General features: G+C 38.8%; 1 protein-coding gene across 4 annotated transcripts; it reads right to left on the bottom strand.

The window, feature by feature from the left end:
* Nucleotides 1–398: 398 nt before the first annotated feature.
* tfap2c (transcription factor AP-2 gamma (activating enhancer binding protein 2 gamma)) lies at nucleotides 399–17,128 on the bottom strand. Of its 4 annotated transcripts, none has more exons than XM_063473469.1 (8): nucleotides 17,072–17,128; nucleotides 12,232–12,693; nucleotides 11,738–11,789; nucleotides 10,497–10,568; nucleotides 9,689–9,911; nucleotides 8,347–8,465; nucleotides 6,884–7,025; nucleotides 399–6,660 (listed from the first exon to the last, which is right to left on the bottom strand). In XM_063473469.1, the coding sequence occupies exons 1-8, from the start codon at nucleotides 17,099–17,101 to the stop codon at nucleotides 6,366–6,368; spliced, it is 1,395 nt and encodes a 464-aa protein (XP_063329539.1). In that variant the 5' UTR covers nucleotides 17,102–17,128; the 3' UTR covers nucleotides 399–6,365. The 4 variants fall into 4 exon arrangements, with proteins under 4 accessions (XP_063329539.1, XP_063329541.1, XP_063329540.1 ...); XM_063473471.2 differs by lacking the exon at nucleotides 17,072–17,128 and adding an exon at nucleotides 13,261–13,402; XM_063473470.1 differs by lacking the exon at nucleotides 10,497–10,568.
* Nucleotides 17,129–19,074: the final 1,946 nt, after the last annotated feature.

A 19,074-nucleotide genomic window follows, 5' to 3' on the forward strand; every position in this document is an offset into this window, starting at 1 on the left:
ACAATGCTAACTAATTGGAAAGAGGCCCATTCATGAGCAAGCGAAGGAGGGGCATCTGCGTGGCAAGCCAAAGAGGAAGGAAGACAGACCACCTCATTCCCACAGGATGAGGGGGAAAAAAAAGGAAAAAAATAACAAGAAAACACCAACCAAAAAAAGAAAAAAGAAAGAGTTGGTCCCCCTCTTCCCTCCCTCTCACCCGCCTTTCCTCTGTAGCTCTTCCAGTCCCAGACTCCAGACTAGCTTCATCCTTGTAATTTAGATTAATTTCTTCCACATTTTCCTCAGGGATTAAGCAGCAACCCCCCCAACCCCCAGCACTCCTACCCCCAGCATACACACAGCATGCATGCACGCACACCCAGCTCACCCCCTACCACAGTTGCTTAATGCTCTCATTATTGAACTTCTTTCCACCAAATATAACTTCACCCTACCCCCAACCTTCGCACAAAAACAATCACTCACAAATGTAAAACCTCTCAACTGAGATCAGTGTTGATAGCTTGATATATGATTCTACTTATTATATAACTGGAACCATTATGTCTCATTTTCAGCTTTATTTGGTTCAATACTTAGAGTCAACTCAGAATTATTATTGCTGTTTTCAAATGCCGTCAACCACGCACTGTAATAAACTTCCTTTGCAGCAATTACTAGCCAAAGTGGTTTGTCACGGAAAGATGAACCTCTTTGGCATCTTTAAAAGGTTTCTCATAAATAAAAGGTAGAGGTTGCCTTGGGAATAATTATGGAATTAGGGATAACAAAACAGCTGCTATAATAACAGATACACAGTGAACATATAAAAGGCAGTGACTATTGTCAATACACAAATTAGCCATGGTCTTTGACAACTGTTCACTGCGTCTCAGCAGGCAAATACTGACAGACTTACTGTAACTCAGGTGTTATTTAATGCCAGTGAGTCACTCTGGGAGTAGACGCAAACATTCCTCAGCCATACCAGGAAAGTAAAGCAAAGACACATTTGCTTTACGACTATTACGTTTTAAATATATTTACATTGACCAACAGTTAATTACACTTTCCTCTTCAATTTAAAATGGCCAGTCCATCGCATCATGTACAGTAAATACTAACTGCTGGCCTAGATGACTTTAAGAGGCCAAATTTGCCTCTGTTTGTTTTCTTTGGTCTTTTCTTGATTTTCTGCATTTTCTAACACACATATATTATCCATTATATGCCCCATCCCCGCCCCCACGCCATCTGTTTTCTTTCTTCCCAAAATATATTTTTTCAGTTGTTTTCATTTACAAGTAAAATTGCAGGAGTGAGAACATTATCAGACTGGGAACAAAGAACTGCCTTCTGCCTGTGTGTTGTTGGGGAATTCTACTGAGCCCTGCAGTAACTAAAACTACATGCACATACACACATTATTCCACATCTTTGCAAAACATTTTAAATTGAAAAAAGCTGAATTTTGTTTGGGTAAGTTGTCACATGTGTCATAATGAATAATACAGTAACAAAATAGAATTCATCTTCAGTCTTGACTAAACATAAGAAGCCTTTTTCTTTCTAGAGAAACTATTATGTAAGGTCAGTTTCTATTAGTCATATTAATATGGGTATTTCTGTGATTTTTTTCTATAACCAGTATATAAAAAAATAGTTTGACTCCAACACAAAAGAATTTACTCCCCACCCCCTACCCCAACGAGGAGTCGACAGTGAACGGAACAATGTCACAGAACTTGAGGCTAGCCTTAAAGTACAACATCAACTCATTAAAGGTGTAATTCCTCTGCTGTTAAGATCAGATTAAGTACACTTACTTCAGTGGGATTTATTTTATTTTATCCTGGTATGTTCTTGTGCTTTTCCCAGCACTGATGCAGACCATGTTGCATCATCTCTAATACTTTTAGTCAACTCGCTCTTCATATAGCTCCTCATTCCTTACTCTTATTCCTCAGTGGCACCAAACTGGCACTATTAATCATGTAAAGACCGGATTGTTCCTATTTTTGTCCAAATGAGAGACACTTTTTTATATTAAAATGATCATCTGGGTTGTGCGTTTACAGGGCCAGGCGTGTTTTAATTCAGATTCCTGCACTACTACTCTCATCTGTGTGACTTGTCACTTATGACATGGAACGTTAAGGCTATGTTTTAACTCATAAAGTGGTTTCAGTGGTTGGGAGCTGCAAGCAAGCGATTAGTCTGACTGCAAATGAGCCTTAATGTACAACAGATTTCAAAGACAGGGAAGGGAAGTGGTTAACTAAAAGGGTAATTGTAAAGTTCTAAGTGTCCTCGAAACAAGTTGGGCAGAAATCTATAAAAAATTGTAACAGTAAGAGCATACAGTCAACTTGTTAGGCCAATAAGTAATAAAAACCAACAAAAAGATTGTCAAACAAGGTTTTAAAAAAGGGAACTATCACATCAAGTTGTCTCCTTTTTGGCCTTTTTTCCTCTCTTACAGTTTCATCCTGTGACTTGGTTTGACCTACATGGAAAGGTCATTCAGTCAGAGCTGGAATAGAATACAGCTACAGTTCAGTGAATCTGGAGTTGACAAGTAGCCTTGGGCATCCTAATGAGATCTGAAGATTATATTAACATGTCAGATATAATCTCTAATATCTATTTTTTTGAAAGAAAAAAGTACATGAGTTCCTCTTCTTTCATAAGAGAAAAAGAAGTGAAGGTAACAGGTAAGTGCAACAAGTCTATGCTCGCCTCCTTTTCCCAGCTACATTAGGCGTGTCATAAGAGAATTACTCACACGGTCTCACAGTTGAGAAGAAAACGTTTGACCAGTTGCGATGTTGCCTGTGTTTTGGAAAAACAAGTACAAGGAATTAAACAAAGCCGTTCACCTGTTGTCTAACTGAAAACATGATCATTTTATATGTAAAATCAGGTCAGTTTAACAACTCTGCTGATCATCTGACCAGCTCCAACTTTGCGAATGTGCTCAGTTAGAATTGATTCTACTGACAATAAAAGATGGGGGGAAAAAAACCCAAACGGGACGTGTGTACTTAACAGCTCACATCTGCCAAAACAAACTTTGTGATGTGACAAAGACACGGCATAAAGAAACAAGGTCAACCTCCAATCAAATCCTCAGTGCTTCCTCAACCATTTTCAGCCTGTCATCAAAGGCACAAAAAAAAATAAAAAAAATCTTCCTCTTTCTCTCTGCTAAATTTCACCCATACCTCCTCCACCCATTATCTACCCTTTCAGGGCCAAGCACACAAGCTAACACGAGTAACTGAAGGCAGTTAAAGTCAACCGCTGTGAGGGCAGCGAGCCACTGCGTTGACAGGTCTGGTTAAACAGGTTCTGAGGGGAGAGGCTGATACTTGTTTAACTGCAAGGTAGTTGCTGCTGCTGCTTCCTTTATAACCTGTGGCTTGGTTTTTGGGAAATGTTTGTTTCACCCACTGACCCCAAAAGCTAATATAAAACATAAAGAGAAACACTGATGTCATATATTCTTGTGCATTTCAGTGCCGTTGTTATACCTTTCAATTCAGCTATATGTTCTATGTTGATTCATATAAGTGTTACTCCTACGTGAAACACAAACAGACGAACCTCTGAAATTAGCAAGGACTGAACAGACAAGTGATGATGAAACAAGTGGACAGTTTTGCATAACTTCATTTTCTCTTAACTAAATTCTTAGCTGCAGTCACAAATTTGCATCTCAGTATTCCCCAAGAAACTTGCAAGTAGGCTTAATGGCACTTAATATCACACCTGCTCCAAACATATGTAAAGGAAATATTGGCAAGCTGCAGAGGATAGATGTTGAATGCTGAACTGTTAGTACAGATGACTCAATAGTTTTCCAAGTTTAACATAAACAACCCATTTGTCCTCTCAAAGCTGCACTCCTTTGTTCATCACATGATGTACTTTTGAGGTCTGTGCTTTTACTGAGCAACACAGCTTATTTGTGAAGCTAAGTGAGAGCACATAATGATGGCTACTGTTCTCATTAGTTTAGTAGGGGATTTTCTTTGCCGTTTATTAATAGGAAAGTTTTTCAACACATGACTTAACCATCATCTGTGTGATATTGCTGAAAAAGAGGCTACAGAACAAAAGTGCTATCCATTAAGAAAAAAAAAGTAAGTGTGTGTGGCCTAAGCAACATTACTGACTCACTAAATCAGGCTTGAGGCTGTCATTTATTTTTTTTCCTGAAACTTTAAAACAGCATTTTTTTTAAACATATTTTCAAAAATGTATATCATCCCCACTTTCTAAATTCTAGTTTATAAAAAAAACCTAACTGATTTACAAAAGTTTAACACATCATCATAAAAAGTTAAGCCATGCACCAAACTGATACCATTATTTACACAAGCCCATTAAATTACAACATAAATTAGAAAATATTTACATCCAGGACAAGACACTGGATAAAATTCTATGCTTGGAATTTAATTTCTAAAAACATTTTTTAAAAGAAATATTTACATTTACGCACGCATTCTCACAACCAACACACAACCTGGCAGAAGTGAGCTTGTTGGTAGGTTAGTGTCAATTTGGATGTTGTTTTTAATGAATAACTTGTTCACAAAAAAATTAATAAGTAAAAGCAAACAAACAAACAAAAAAAAATAAAAATTCTCACGACTATGTACTGTATGTGTTGTAAGACTGAGTAACAATGGATCCATGGCAACGCCTGTAATCCACAAACACTGAGGAGGCTTCTGTCATAGCAAATTCAAAGTGCCCCTGCTATGCATTCTGGGATTTTATCTATCATGTAGTCTGTTAAATCATTTTTGCACATGAGAAAAAGGGTTTGCAAAGTCCACATCAAAGGGAGTTATTCTCTCCTGCAAAAACCAGTGCTGCTAAACTGCTTGAAATGCATAAATTTGAAGTCCAGACTTTTCTTTTTGTTATTTACATCACTATGTAACATGGTGCCATAATGCACACCTAGCAGCTAGTTTGGCATGCCCTCAAAAAAAGAATAAGCAGTCAACTAAAACCTAATGCAGCCGCTAATACTGAGTGTTTCAGAGGGTGAAGAGATGTGCTGTAGCAGTATACAACCACAAAAATAAAATAATGAGCCTCTAAATTGGCATAATGGGGGCACTTTAAAGTTTTTGGTTTCTGAAAGAGCACAGGCTGAGATGAGAAAAACCAACTGTCTTTTCTCATCCAGGCCTCCACAAGCTTCAAATCAACTCCCATGAACAAAAACACAATAACACTGGATCCATTCTGAATTAATGGTACAACTAAAGCACAAAAATAAAGAAAACTAAGTAGATTTTCTCTCACACGTAACTGTCCTTTGCAAGTCAATTGAGACACAGGAAATAAGTGGATTTGCCCCCAGACTGAGCAGGATGGAGAAAACTGAGAGGAATTCACAGCCACAGAAAGTCATCTTGAAATGATGTCCTCTAGGGAAGATGAGGAAAAAAAGAAAAAAAAAAAAAAAAAAAAAGAGAAAGACAAGGGAGGTGGAAAAATAGTCGCAGAATGCATTTTGTTTCCCCTCATCTTCTTCAACAAAATGCAGGCCCTGTGGTTGTAGCAGTAGGCCACTAGCAACTGTATGTAACTGCATAGTGGTTAGCATGTATTAATCCCCTTTTTAGGCATGTACTCCTTGCTAGGAATTTAACAGTATTTTATCGCATTACTTTGGTGTATGAATGCACACCCTGGTAACTTCTCTGTAAAAGTCATGACTGTAGTTTCACTAGCTTATGACGAATAGCAACTGTGCTAAACCGCAATAATATGAACATAATGTATACTTTTTTCCTTTTCTCCCCGACTTGCATGCATCACACAGACCCTGCTGTTCGTGGCAAATGTAGAGAGAACTGAATGCACAAACCTTACCAGTTCATAATGGCAGGACTTGTTGCCACAAACAAATCTTTTGCACGTGTGAAAAATAACATATGCCATGCTGCTCTCCTCTTACTGGTTTGTGTGAATGAAGGCAAGACAAACATTAATATAGAAGTGAACTATCACTAAATGACAATCCTGTCACTTTAGCAGACAGAAGAAGCCACACATGCCATGTCTGAAAAGGGCTTTACTCTTTCGCAGAGCGGGCTCCCATTAGGACCAATCCAGAGCATTCAACACACATGCCAACAGTAACTGATTTGTAGCCTGCTGTGACAGGTTGTTAAAAATCCCCAACCTGTCAAACTATAAATTTACAGTGTGAGCACACACATTCACACACACAAATGCAGCTCTCAAAAAGACAATACCAAATATTGATTTTTTTAAAAAGTCCAAAAGGGAAGTCAGGGCAGCAAGATTAAGGGACTCTGGGAATCTCAAGTTCATAGGGATTCTCCTTTAAGCTCTCATTTCCTGTGCTTGTCCATTTTGTCAGTAGATTTACTTCCACTGTCTGAGGATCCCTGGGTGTCGCTGCCAGAGCTCAGGTACATCTTGTCCACTTGTTTGAGCGCTTCATTCAGGTAGTTCTGAAGCGAGGTCATGGCAGCACAGATGGCTGGAGAGCCAAAGCCATGAGTGATGAGACTGAAGTGAGTCAGGCAGCCTTGGATTCCAGGTTCCAGAATGGGAGCGGGCCTAGCGTTGCCCAAAGGTGAGCGGTCCTGAGTAAGCAGATCTGTAAACTCTTTGCAGATTTGCCTGTAGGTAGAGAAGCAGAATAACTAAGGATATATACATGAAATATATACACATTTGTGACCTAATTGGAAAACGGATAACACTTCAGATAATTTCGAAAATACAGCTTTCTATTGATCAAATACTATAAAACCAGCTTTTGAAAAAGGTTGTCTTGCTACATCCCACTTTGCTAGGTGTTTAAATGCATGCAAATTAAAACAATGATTGAAAATACACTTACTTGGCAGCAAGGAGCATGTTCTTGCGCGAGTTGACCTCATTCCGCTCCACATGTGGCCTACCCAGGTATTCAGCAATTGCCTTTGCAGGGAATTCGGTCTCACACACATAACCAAAGTCTCTTGCTAAATGAACAGCTTCACCTAAGACAAAAAAGAAAAAGATAATATTACATATAAGGAAAAACACACAGGTTTTCTGTAGATCCAAGAAAACACAGTTGCAACTTTATTGCTAACCACAAATTAATACTTGTGAATAAATATACTAATACATAGTAATATTAGTCTTTAGACAGATATTATAACAACATATCCTTTGACATACTGGATTGTTAAGCTGTCCAGCAGCAGAACAATTTATTAGTTTAAGAGCATTACATGAATAGTCCCATTTTGAAACAGATATACACAAGCATGAAGGCACAAGAAGCGAAGCAGCTGGACTGCAGAATAATCATCTGTTGTCATTCTAACTCTAGGTAAGAAGAGCTATGCAGATTGAAACATTTTTGTCTTCAGGGTGGCTCGACTTGCATGTTCATAAAGGGTTTATGTGAATAAATGCTACCAAAACTGGCCCCGAGATGCCAACAACACCGCTTATTGATAGACATGTACAAGTCTTCAAATGCTGGCAGCTATTCAGAAGCACAAGCTTTAAGGTCAGCTGGCCCTCCTGGCAAGCCGAACACAAGATAACAAGGCTTAATTCAGCTTTGAAGGTCTCTAAATAACACAGGCCTCCAGTCATCTTCCTGCACAGAATCATCACCCCATTTATAAAAATTAGGCATGTGGGGAGTGAGAGAGGGGGAAAAAAAAAAATCTTTCTATAGCCAGCGGCAGGTAAATGTGATTAAAGTGATACTGGGATGATAGTAGAATCAAATGTCACTGACTGAGGTATGACTGCCATTGTCATTCAAACTATACAGCAACAGAAAACAGTCACAATAAAAAAAAAAGAAAATCAGGGCTGTATGGCCTGGTAGTATTCTTTCCATCAAAAGGAACAATTAATTTTCCATAACACAACTGAGTTTTAGAGGTGACTTTGCACACTAGGTAATACAAGACAACATGCTCAATGGAGTAACAGAATTAGTGCTGAAGTTTTTTTTGGAGTATTTCAGATGGAAAATGGTCATCTCAGTCTTTTATACACTATATGAGTTCAGTCAGCCTAATTTTGGCTAAATTTTCCAAACCACTATGACTCACCAAATAATGTGTAGCTGACAGTCTGGCACATTAAACACAGGAAAAAAAAAAGAAAAAAAAAAAAAAAAGGTCGCAGTTACATTGCCTTTAGTTACCCTTTCCACAAGAAGTGAAACACACATACCAATGCCAATACACTGACATTCCCACATTCTCATACTACTAACGCGACATTCCAGCCACTGCAAACCGTAATTATAGTGCGAGAATTTACTGTGGGCAAATGACTGATGTGTCATACCTTCTACTAACGAGGTAAGTAGAGTGACATTAGCTGCCTTCCTTCTTCCTGCAGGCAGGTTAAGCCCAATTTTGTCCAGCTTTTCTCTCAGAGAACGGCCTCCATTTTTTGACTTGGCTCTGTATAAGGAGAAAAAGAAATTGAGGTCATTCACACATTACATTTTTTACAAATAGTCTTGACATTTTCATCAAATTATCAGTGGAGTTTTAAAAGATTGTGTCATTTATGACTATTTATTTGATCCCCCTTCAGACCATAAATTCAAAGAAATACCAACAGTTAAAAGATATGTACTGTACACCTGTGTAATACACATTCATGTGTATAGTCTCATCAAACACTTCTGAAAAGAAATTACAAGAAGATTCTCTTGACCTAAAATAAAATATTGAAACAATTCATGTTCCACTCAAAAGCACAGCAGAGAGAAATAACTCATAAATGCATTTTCAGAAGCTCTTGAACTCTCCACTTGCCATAGTCAATTCAGTTTTCTGCATGACTGGCAGACAAGCTCTCCCCCCTCAGTGGTCGGTGAGAAGGGGCGCATCTTTGGAGAGGCATGTGTGTATGAGTGCCCCCACCCCTTCTCCCTCTTGTCCCACTACTAACGATAGTCCTATTGCTGCGTGACCTACTTTAAAGAAAAAAAAAGACAGATTGTATATATGTGGGTCTGTGGGTGCATGTCAGCATTAATACAGGCACATGGGAAGTGGTAAACGTGCACTCCAAGTACAAAATGCTCCAGTCAGGAGTGTTAACCATGTACTGTAACCTCGAAGTCCCTCAACAGACTGCTGCACTACCATGTGTGCCATAAGGTCAACTGCTCTGGCACAGTTTAACATTCGCAATCACGTACACAGGCACACAAAAAACACCCACAGCGTATTTAGGTAGGTACTAACAATGTTGATGCAACCTATCCCCAATGGAAGCACTGAACCCAAAATTGCACACAGCACAAGAATGTCACAAACCTTGCAAAAAATAAAGAAAAGAGGAAAAATGATGAGCCGGAGCAACAGAGTCAAGCTGTGCTTTTAAAAAAAAAAAAAAAAAAAAGCCTTTCCCATGGGCTACTAAGCTTTAGTCTACAGATCACTTGCTCCACGCCTTCCACAGTTTAATGATGGTTTATTTTTGAGATAATAAAAGTCTTAACAGTTTGCAGAAACCAGAAATTTTGAACAACTGAAATCATTTTTGGTTAGTTAATCCTATTTTTTGTGAATCAATAGAAATGTATTCACGTGTTATGTTAAAGATTTTTACGAACCACAAGGAAAAAGAAAATGCTGTCTAGCTGTGACGTGGAATGAGACCAAGCCCTGACCTGCGTAGAACGCCTCCCAGGAGCGATGCGTTGAGGCATTCTGGGGGTGACAAACGTCTCTGGACTTCAGCCACAGTAACCTTGTACTTGGATGTGGAGCTCAGCAAGGAAAGACGGCCTGGTACGGAGCAAAACACCTCTGTGGGATTTGATACCATGCCCAGCAGGGACTCTTTCTGGAAGGGAAGACCCAGTGCGTTTCCTTTAGGCAGAGTGACAGGCCCTGGAGAGTGAGGAAAATAATGTTTGTAAGCTAAAGACCAAAGTACTGCAAAAGAACATAAAAACAGATTGTGGTTGGGCAGTCAGATTTGTTAATTACTGTCAATCTTTATTCCAGACTTACGGTCCATAAAAAATAAAAATAAATCAGACAAACCAATCTGTACGTTTCCTGTTTATGTGCATAAGCTCTGATCTTTCTGTGTCTTGTGCGGAAAAGCGAGCAGAAGTATGCGTGTGCTGCTCTCCTCCAATGAGGAAAGCCAGTCTCTGCTGTGCCAAAATATACAAGAAACAACTTCTAAAGCCTTTTGAAATGTGTGGTTTTGGAAACATCGGATGCCTGATGGTTAAACAGCTATGATGCCCTCACGTCAAACACCATCCACAAACAGGTACGCACATACAGACCGTCCCTCATCTAAGCCACAAATAGACCTCGGAACCGTGAATTGATTGGTCTCACCGTCTTTGATCGAGCTAGACATTGTGATTTTTTTTAAATGTCATCCCACAACAAAAGCACTGACAGACAAACAAAACAGTACAGCACACTACAAAACAAAACAGCTATCTTCATCCTCACCCGCGAGAATTCCCCCCTGATAATAAGTCCTCTGTAAGCGATCAAGGTTCCTGCCACCTCGAAGTCCTAATACTGAGACAGAAATGACAAAGTCACATGAGTGCTTTAAATCTCCTCTCCGGCAAATCACTGGGAATGACATGCCATTGTTTACAAGTGGAAACCCTAGATTGCCCATAGCGTGCCCTTGAGCCTGGGAACAGTATAATGAGCAATCACTGATTTCCGTAACAAATGCAGACCGTTTAGTTTATTGCACTCTGCAAATGTCGTGCTACTTGTTATGTACTGTGATATTGCAATATTACAAAGCAACCCTATAATTGCTAGTATGCTTTCAAAGAATAAAACTTTGGCACTGTACTGCAAAACATGACATTGTCAGCAAATCAGAAACATCAATTTTACTTTGATGTTTAACATACATATGAACAAGAAACTAAGGCGTGACATTTACATTTTAAAATGAAACTTAACTCTACTTCAGCAAATTATGTTTTCTACTTGTCCACTGTACACATACTGTTCATAATAACATGATGTTCCTTGGGTTCATCTTTCACTTCAAGTCTGTTTAATAGAGCCCTGATGACAAAACAGCAGGAATAAGTTTCTCCCTCAAAACAGTTCAAGTCTCAACAAATTACTAAACTGTCCTTCACATGCAAGCCTAATGCCACACCCCACCAAAAGCTGGTTCTGCAGAGCCAAACACAGCTTCAAGACCAACTCATAATTTCCTGCTAACATGAACTGAAAAGAGCTGCAATTGCGAGCTTAACACGCCTAAAGATGATCCAAAGCTTTGGATCTCACAGTCAACACAGTTTGTGAGATTGCTCAATTTCCATGTCATGTCAGCTGTAGCCTGATGAATATGAAAGGGATCAGTTCTTTCCCACTGGGCATCCATTCAAGCACCTTCAACAGAATAGGCTAAGGATCACATCGAGCTTAAATAAGTGCATCGCATGGCTATGAGGATTATCATTGTATGCAGTGTAAGTACAAACAGAAGACGCCTCCTTTCCTTACTCTCTCACTGAGTGCCCTGACATGCCACTGTAGAAGTATGTCATTTCCAAGTATATAGAGTTCAACAAATGAAGGTCCAGCATTTCTTAGTAATTACCACATATTTTGTTGTACAAAGCATTTCTCTTCAGTTTTTTTTTTTTTTTTTTTAATTGCTCTAACAGTTAAAAAAGTTAAAAAAAACAAACAAAAACGTCACAACTCACCTTTTTTGATGACCGTCTGATCTGCCATAATTATACTGTGGTCGTCTACTTGCTGATAACAAAGAAAAGAAGCAGCAGTAAGTAAACACATACATTGCTCTGTTTTTATAAGATGCTTGAGCTAGACTATTTTTTCCTGGGGTGGGTATTTTCTCAATATTAGTAATCATCTTCTGTCTTTTTCATGCAAAGCATATAACGTAATATATTCCATTTTATAATAAAAAAAATATTTTAATACTACTGTACCTTTAACTTGGAAGCATTTTGAATATATGTGACCTTTGGTTATATTAACATTTAGGAGATTTTAAATCTCCATATGACAGGCGAGTGCAATAAAACACACTATAATGCATCCATTTACGACTTTTCAGTATATTCACTACTTCGACTGCATTCACACAAACATTTATGCGCATAAGCCTCAGTCTTTGCGCGCCTCTGTCTCAAAAGTATAATGTCAAGTGATTATATAAATCAAATCCACTTACTTGAACATCATCCAGTCCATGTCCCATGTCATGCATTCCCATATTATCGCCAATAACCGACGACTCTAGACTGTGACCGTGTGGAGACAGCAGCTCCGGTCGGCGGAACCCTTCCCTCCTAACCCCTGACGAGCCTCCCTCCAAGCCTAGGATCTGACTCGCGAGTCCGCTCCTCCCGTGGGCGCCGAGCCCCTCCTGGCCTTGCCGCCCAGGCCACGGCTGCTGTTGGTTCGACGATGGCGACTGGTGTATGGAGTTGATGTTGAAAGGGTCCCCGAGGTGAGAGTAGGGGTCACTAGACTGCGGGTACGAGATAGGCTGGTAGGGAGGAGGAAAGTAAGGGGGCTGGAAGTCTGAACTGGCCGAGTGTGAGAGGGAAGTAGACGGGCTGTAGAGGTGTTGACTGACCGCCGGCAGGTGAGGCAGCCGTGGGTTCCCATTGCTGTTACTATCGTGCCTTTCCTAAGGAATGGAGGAGACAAGGCGGCTGAGAAAGATGCCAACAACATGGGAGGTTGTCACTCAAGGAGATAAAATGTCAGATTATTCGCTGGCACGATGTCTACTGAAAAATGGGAATTAGACGGGATAAAACAATAACGGAGACCGTTAATTTGGAATTTTTCTTAGTACTTAGTGGCCATTGCAAGCATATGCAACTATTCTCAGCAGCAATCAGCGTCTCAGATTATTGCATTATTATTATCATCATCATCATCATTATCATTATTATATTATTTTATTTTGTATATAGAGTAACAATAATAAGAACACGATCCCACTTTAATTTTATAAGGAATCATAGCCCGCTTTAACTCTGACAACGACATCCTGTTTTCACTGTTTCGCTAAACTTCACTCTAACTTTTCTCCCTTGGTGCAGCACATCATGCTGCTTCTAACGAGTCACCTTCCGAAATTTTACCGTTATTATTTCAGCCCAAAGGATTAAAAGTCAGCACCCACTTCTTGCCGTTAAATCGGTGCCACTGATCTCACTTAGTGGAGGCCATCTCTTACGAAACTCACCTCACAGTCATCCTCGTATTTTACGTTGTCGGCTAATTTCCACAACATTTTGGCTGAGGAAAAAGTCTCTTTCTTGCAAATTAAAAAAAAATAAATAAATAAAAAGTGTAAAAGAAAACAAAATGGGGGGGGGGAAAGAAGCCCGCGAGTTAATCCAGGTATGAAGAAATTAAGAGCTTCCTGGTGGTCATGAACCCGCTTATTCTTCAGCTGCAGCAGGAGGCAAAGTCGTAGGCGAAGGCTGAAGGGCGAACTGACCTACCGTCTGAGTATCCAACTACAGATATGAGTTTCCACAGCCACTATGAGAGAAAAATAATCGTTGTCAGGCAATATTCCCCCCCTTTCTTGCCAAGGCGCTCAGTACTTCTGTTGTGAAAGTGGGCGAAACCGGTTCATAAGAAACTTGACTCCCTCTTATGGACAAAACAGTGCTGTTCAGTCTTATTGGTGCAAACATGAGCATTTCACTATATCTGCACAACCACTTACAGTGGGCGTCACCCTGTCCGATGATGTCAGTGAATTGGAAAACTTAAAAAAAGAAAAAAAAAAAGAAAAAAATCCTGATTGGCGGGGTGATTGTCCAATCAAAATTCGGTCCGTCTGTAGCGTGTCTTTGTACGGTGTCAAATATTAAAAGGATTAAACATCCCCAGTGTAGTCTATATCCATTTTCCTCTCTTTTTTTTTTACCTATTCCTCGTGTCTTGCAGCAAATGCTGCTTCTCATTAACATCTTTACTTCTTTTATCTCCTCGGGCCCATGGGTAGTTGAACCTTTAATTTTACAGGGCACTGTGTTCTGTTTAATGATTATATTCTTGGGCTTTAAAGCGATTCATTGGGCAGAGCTCTGTTAGCCAGTCATCAACGAAATAATTTCTTGAGTTTTATATATTTACAAAATTGCACTCTACTGAAATGCAGGACAATGTGCTCATGTAAAATATTACGACTATGAGTCAGAACCTGTGAAAATGTTGCAGTTACTGCTGTACGTTAATGAGAGCTTCTTGACGAGACCTTGTAATGTCGTATACGCAGGCTTTACACAGTGTATTGCCTCTAGAGACCAATCACTTTGCTCGGTTTGAGCTGATAATTTTAATAGCCTTCTCAGGAGAAGGTCTTAATTTGAGGTAAAAAATAAATAAATTAAAAAAAAGTTAACATTCGTGTTCTTAAAACCACCACCACTAAAAATAAAACCCTATTATTATTAGTATGTGGGTCAATTATTATTGGCCTGCATACATACTACGCATAAATGCAGTGATAGGAAACTGAGAGCCAAGCTACTGTGCATTTCCCTTTTATTCCTGAGAATTAAAACCTTGTGGTTATGCTTTGACCGACTGGATAATTTTATAATCTTAAAGATCACCTTTTTCCCACGACAAGGCGTACTTACAGTTTGTATGCTTAATTCAGTAACAGGTATTCCAACAGGCCCGCGACATTTTGATGTTTCAAATCAGTGGTACGTTTCAAACCGCAATAAGCCCGAGGGCTTAGCCGCATTATTCTCTCAAAAAGCTCCAAAGCTCAAAGGATTTCGGCAAGCAGTCCTTTCTTAACTTCATTTAAATTTTTGTTGAGCTTCATAGTATCTCGGAAGGAGGGCTCTTTGAACTCTGGTTTTAATCAAAAGACAAATAGGACAGACTTTGAGGGGGGAAATGCATGATATAAAAAATAACACCTGTTGTTATCAGTTCACAATTTTTCAAATCGTATTATGCCACCCCGAGGCTGCTCTAGTATTTTATCACTTTGTTTTGCATTATCAATTGATACGTAAACCAGTACGTGTCAGATTTTAATTTGTGAACTTAACGTGCAGACATCCCGTGGCTTCTCTCCACCCAGCTGTGATAGTCCGCCCTTTTTTGTCGTCTTTGCCTTGTTGTGATGCCAAGCACAAATTAAAAAATTTTTTTTTAAAAAAATGCTCTATTTAAATGTTGTTCTGTGTTGAAACAGGCACAGGACGGACCTAAGAAAGTTAGTCACGCTTGGCCTACCGGTAAGGTTTGTCATTTTAATGACAGCCGGTTTCACCGACAACCGACTCAGCTGATGTCAGGTGTGAAGACAAAATGGATCCGTGCCCGGACACATTCAAAGTGTCACAGAAGCCAATGACTCAGCTCTGCCTAGTGATCTGCCTGTTTGCTATAATCCCAGACTTAAGTAATATAGTTCAAAGCTGGTTTATGAACTGATTTTAACACCCAAAATTTGCATTGTATTGGTAAGTCTACTAACAAGTGAACAACCCTAATGGAGATCACAGTAATATTGAAGTTGCTCCAATATGTGTTCATAACTGAAGAAAAAAAAAAGAAATATATAAACTTTACTGGGCGGAAAATCTACTCTTGTAATTCCGCCCCAATTCAATTTAAAATTATATAATGTAACTTAAATTGTTTGTAGAAATTATTGAAGAAGTGGAAAAAGTACCCTATCAGCAATTTTACTGAAAAATCATTTCAACCTTTATTTCAGTTTTAACCATCAGCAGCTCTACTGGTTTGTAATCCAGTAGCCTCAAGCGAAAATACTCAAAGTTTCTGATAGAGTTAAGCCTTGTTATTATTGGCATTAATCACAGGTTATTCAAAAGCGCATATAGCGCCGTGCGACTTTAAGCTGGGGATAAAAACGAATTTGCAACTGACCTTTTCCGCAGCAACCATTTTGACGTGAAGCAGTGTACAAACACAGCCGCTACTAATGACATTAATCAAGATTTTGTTATTAGTAACACCTGTAGTTACTTACCACGTCGTGTCCAAATGGCTGCTGTAAAGGTTTATGCTATATAAGGAGGGACTCAGTCTTAAGGTTAACGAGAGCGCACGTCTGCACAATGCAAACGTATTAAATTAGACAATAAATATATATTTACGAGTAGATCTATGATTGATATCATTTGACTTAATATAGCCTAAACTAGGTTTACGTTTTTATTCTACTCTGAGCAAGACTGTTTTTAAAGTGATCAGTGTAAGAAAGACCCTCCGTAAGTTTACTTTTCTGTTATTCGTTTAATATCTACATCAGTGGAAGATTAAGTTTAGTCTTTTTAATAAGTGCATTAGAATTATAAGTTTACATTTTACATTAGCCTTTTCATATGCTTGGATATTATTGATGCCGTAGTTCACTCAAACTCAAACATGGTGCAATTTAAATTCCTTGTATATTCAGGTTATTTTAACTGGAAACTACTAGTTAAATCAGCGAAGGTTAAAAGATAATCCACAGGCCTCCGTCCTGTTCAAGCAGGATGTCAACCAATTTGCATTCGTTTCTTACCCTTATTTCTCACTCCAGGGCCTCTGGCACGCAACAATCTCCCAATGCTACCTGCGCCTTCTGACAGGGACCTGATCTTCAAGGTGGTTTTTGACAAAACAGGGAGCTGATCTGCAAGGTGACTTTTACGGGAAACCCTGTGAAGCTTGCTATATTTGAAAGTTGCCATTTTATACCCTACAGCTGTAATTAGTCAGGCTTGTTAAGTTTAATGACAGAGGTGGAAGTGCATTAATTCATTGTTCAAATTTTTAAGAGTGTGGCTGTAAAAACGGACTCTAGGCTAACCTATATTAAGATAAAGTGAGGCTGATCGTCTACCGAGCTCTGTAAGGAGTGTGTCGGAACTCAGGCCCGAACAGCACCAGCCCAATTTAACTCCTTGTTATTGTGGGAAGTAATAAAACAAAAGTGATAAACACGATACAGGCTTGGTCAAATTAGATCATCTGTAAGAGGAAAATACAGGAGGCAGCCAACTCACCCTCCAGTCTATCCTCTCCAGTACAGACATCTGCAAGGCTCCAGTCGCAGTAATCCCGCTGAGCTGCAGCGAATGAGTGAAACCCTGAGTTTTACATTGCCGACTACACCTGACTGCTTTTCAGTACGCATGCGCACTCTAGTGAACTACACCTGAGTGGACAAATCAAAATTTATTGCCAAACCGTTTATGGAAATTTACATATACGGTTCTGAGTAAAACAACGTGTACATTAATTTATTAATATGAGGAAAGCTGGTACGAAAGACTCAAAAAAAAAAAAAAATAGAGGAAAATAAACATATACTAATGCACAGAATTAGACCTATAACCGAGACAGTACTACAGTTAAACTTATCATTGCATTCTAGTTTTGAGTGTAAAAAAAATAAATAAATAAATAAAGTTACAGAGGATAAAATTACAGAATACGTGGAAAAAAGAAGTATGGAAAATTCAAGATTAGGCAATTCCAGCCCAGCCCTAAAGCCACAGCGCCTCGGGGTGACCACAAGAATCTGCTTTCAAAAGCCACTGAAGCTTTTTAAGGTGTATAGTTCCTGTTATCTGATCTCCAGAAGATTTCAGCTTAAACTAATGAACAGATCAAAGTGTCTTTGCTGTGTGGTTAAGAATGCAGCTGATATATCTTGATCTGGGGAGGGGGGAAAGACGTCTACCTGTGGTCTGACACCTGTTTAATCGATTTTTTAAAAATGTTGGAATGACACATATTTTCCCCAGATTCATTTAATTCCAACAATAAGACCTTAATTTAAAATCGTGTGCTACTGTTAAAGAGTAAAGACTTATAATTAATTAATTATTACTAATATATCAATTTTGTTGTTACGTTCTTGAGTAAAACAAACATTAACGGTGGAGGGGGAAAAAAATCTACAATTTAGCAAATTTGATGTTATGTGTTGGTGAAATAATTCAAACCAATATAAACAAACAAATTGTTCCGTGTACTTGATATTTATTATCTTTCCAAAAAAAAACACCAACTTAGTTTTATTATAGTCCCCCATGACCACCAAAAAGGCCTACATAATAAATATAAATATATTTTTTTTCTCATTCGCAAGTCTTTATTATAACTATCAGCTAAATTAAAATGAGCTTGTTTCCTAATCAGTGATGAATGCTTTGTTTGATAAAATGCCGCACTGAGTGATCCAAACGTGAAAGAAAGAAAACAGCAGACTACCAGGAAAATCTCTGGATGGAAACAGTTCTGTTATTCTAAAGTTTTAGCCACCATAATTTGATCATTTGTGATGTAACGAGAAGCATGCTTTGTACACCCTTTGTGTGCTGTTTTCTTTACGCCGAATATAAAATCTCAGCGCGGTACTTGTGCCTGTGCTGTCACCTAGGGGCCGCATCTTTTCATTACCACAGGACTGCAGTAGTAGCCTGTTTTGTAGTGGCTGTGGAGTAAGTAGCTACTCTGGGTGGACCTATTCAGAGATCAGCTCAACATATTACGTCTACGGTACTTAATTTTCAGTTATAAGTTATTTAGGTATTTACATTACATGCCATGATTACTTCAGCAGTGAGAAAAATAGCTTATTGGTATGGCATATTACTTTTTTATTGCCATTTTCACATATGTGTGTGTAAGAATGATTGTTGCAGAGGTAGCACTGTATAGCAGATGGCACTAAAAGCAACCAATAAAATGTTGAAGGTAAAAAGTTTTTACATTTTCTGGATCACACAAGTCAATCATCTAATTGCAACCCAATCATGCGTTTCCCTATATGGAAAATTAGAGAGGAAAAACCCAGCAAACATTAACTCAGGATGCAGTAAAAGTCTGACAGAGTATCACAAAGCAAGAAAGACCATATTTAACATTCACAGGTTCTGGATATCAGCTGTTGATACCAGAGGTTTCTCAGAGTATTTTATTACCATTAATTTGTCCAGTTTTTATAAACCTTCACTTTGTACAGTCAGGGGAAAAAAATATTTGAACCCCTGCTAATTTT

This window comes from Pelmatolapia mariae, linkage group LG5 (genome assembly GCF_036321145.2).
Source record: "Pelmatolapia mariae isolate MD_Pm_ZW linkage group LG5, Pm_UMD_F_2, whole genome shotgun sequence".
Lineage (NCBI taxonomy): Eukaryota > Metazoa > Chordata > Actinopteri > Cichliformes > Cichlidae > Pelmatolapia > Pelmatolapia mariae.

Bases quoted from the DNA above. Each gene is read 5' to 3' on its own strand.
- tfap2c (XM_063473471.2), bottom strand. From the start codon at position 13,308: ATGTTGTGGAAATTAGCCGACAACGTAAAATACGAGGATGACTGTGAG. The intron at 10,569-11,737 runs GTGAGTTGTGAC...TTTCTGTCTCAG, and splicing joins TCAGACGGTCATCAAAAAAG to TATTAGGACTTCGAGGTGGC. The intron at 6,661-6,883 runs GTAAGTGTATTT...CTCTACCTACAG, and splicing joins AACATGCTCCTTGCTGCCAA to GCAAATCTGCAAAGAGTTTA.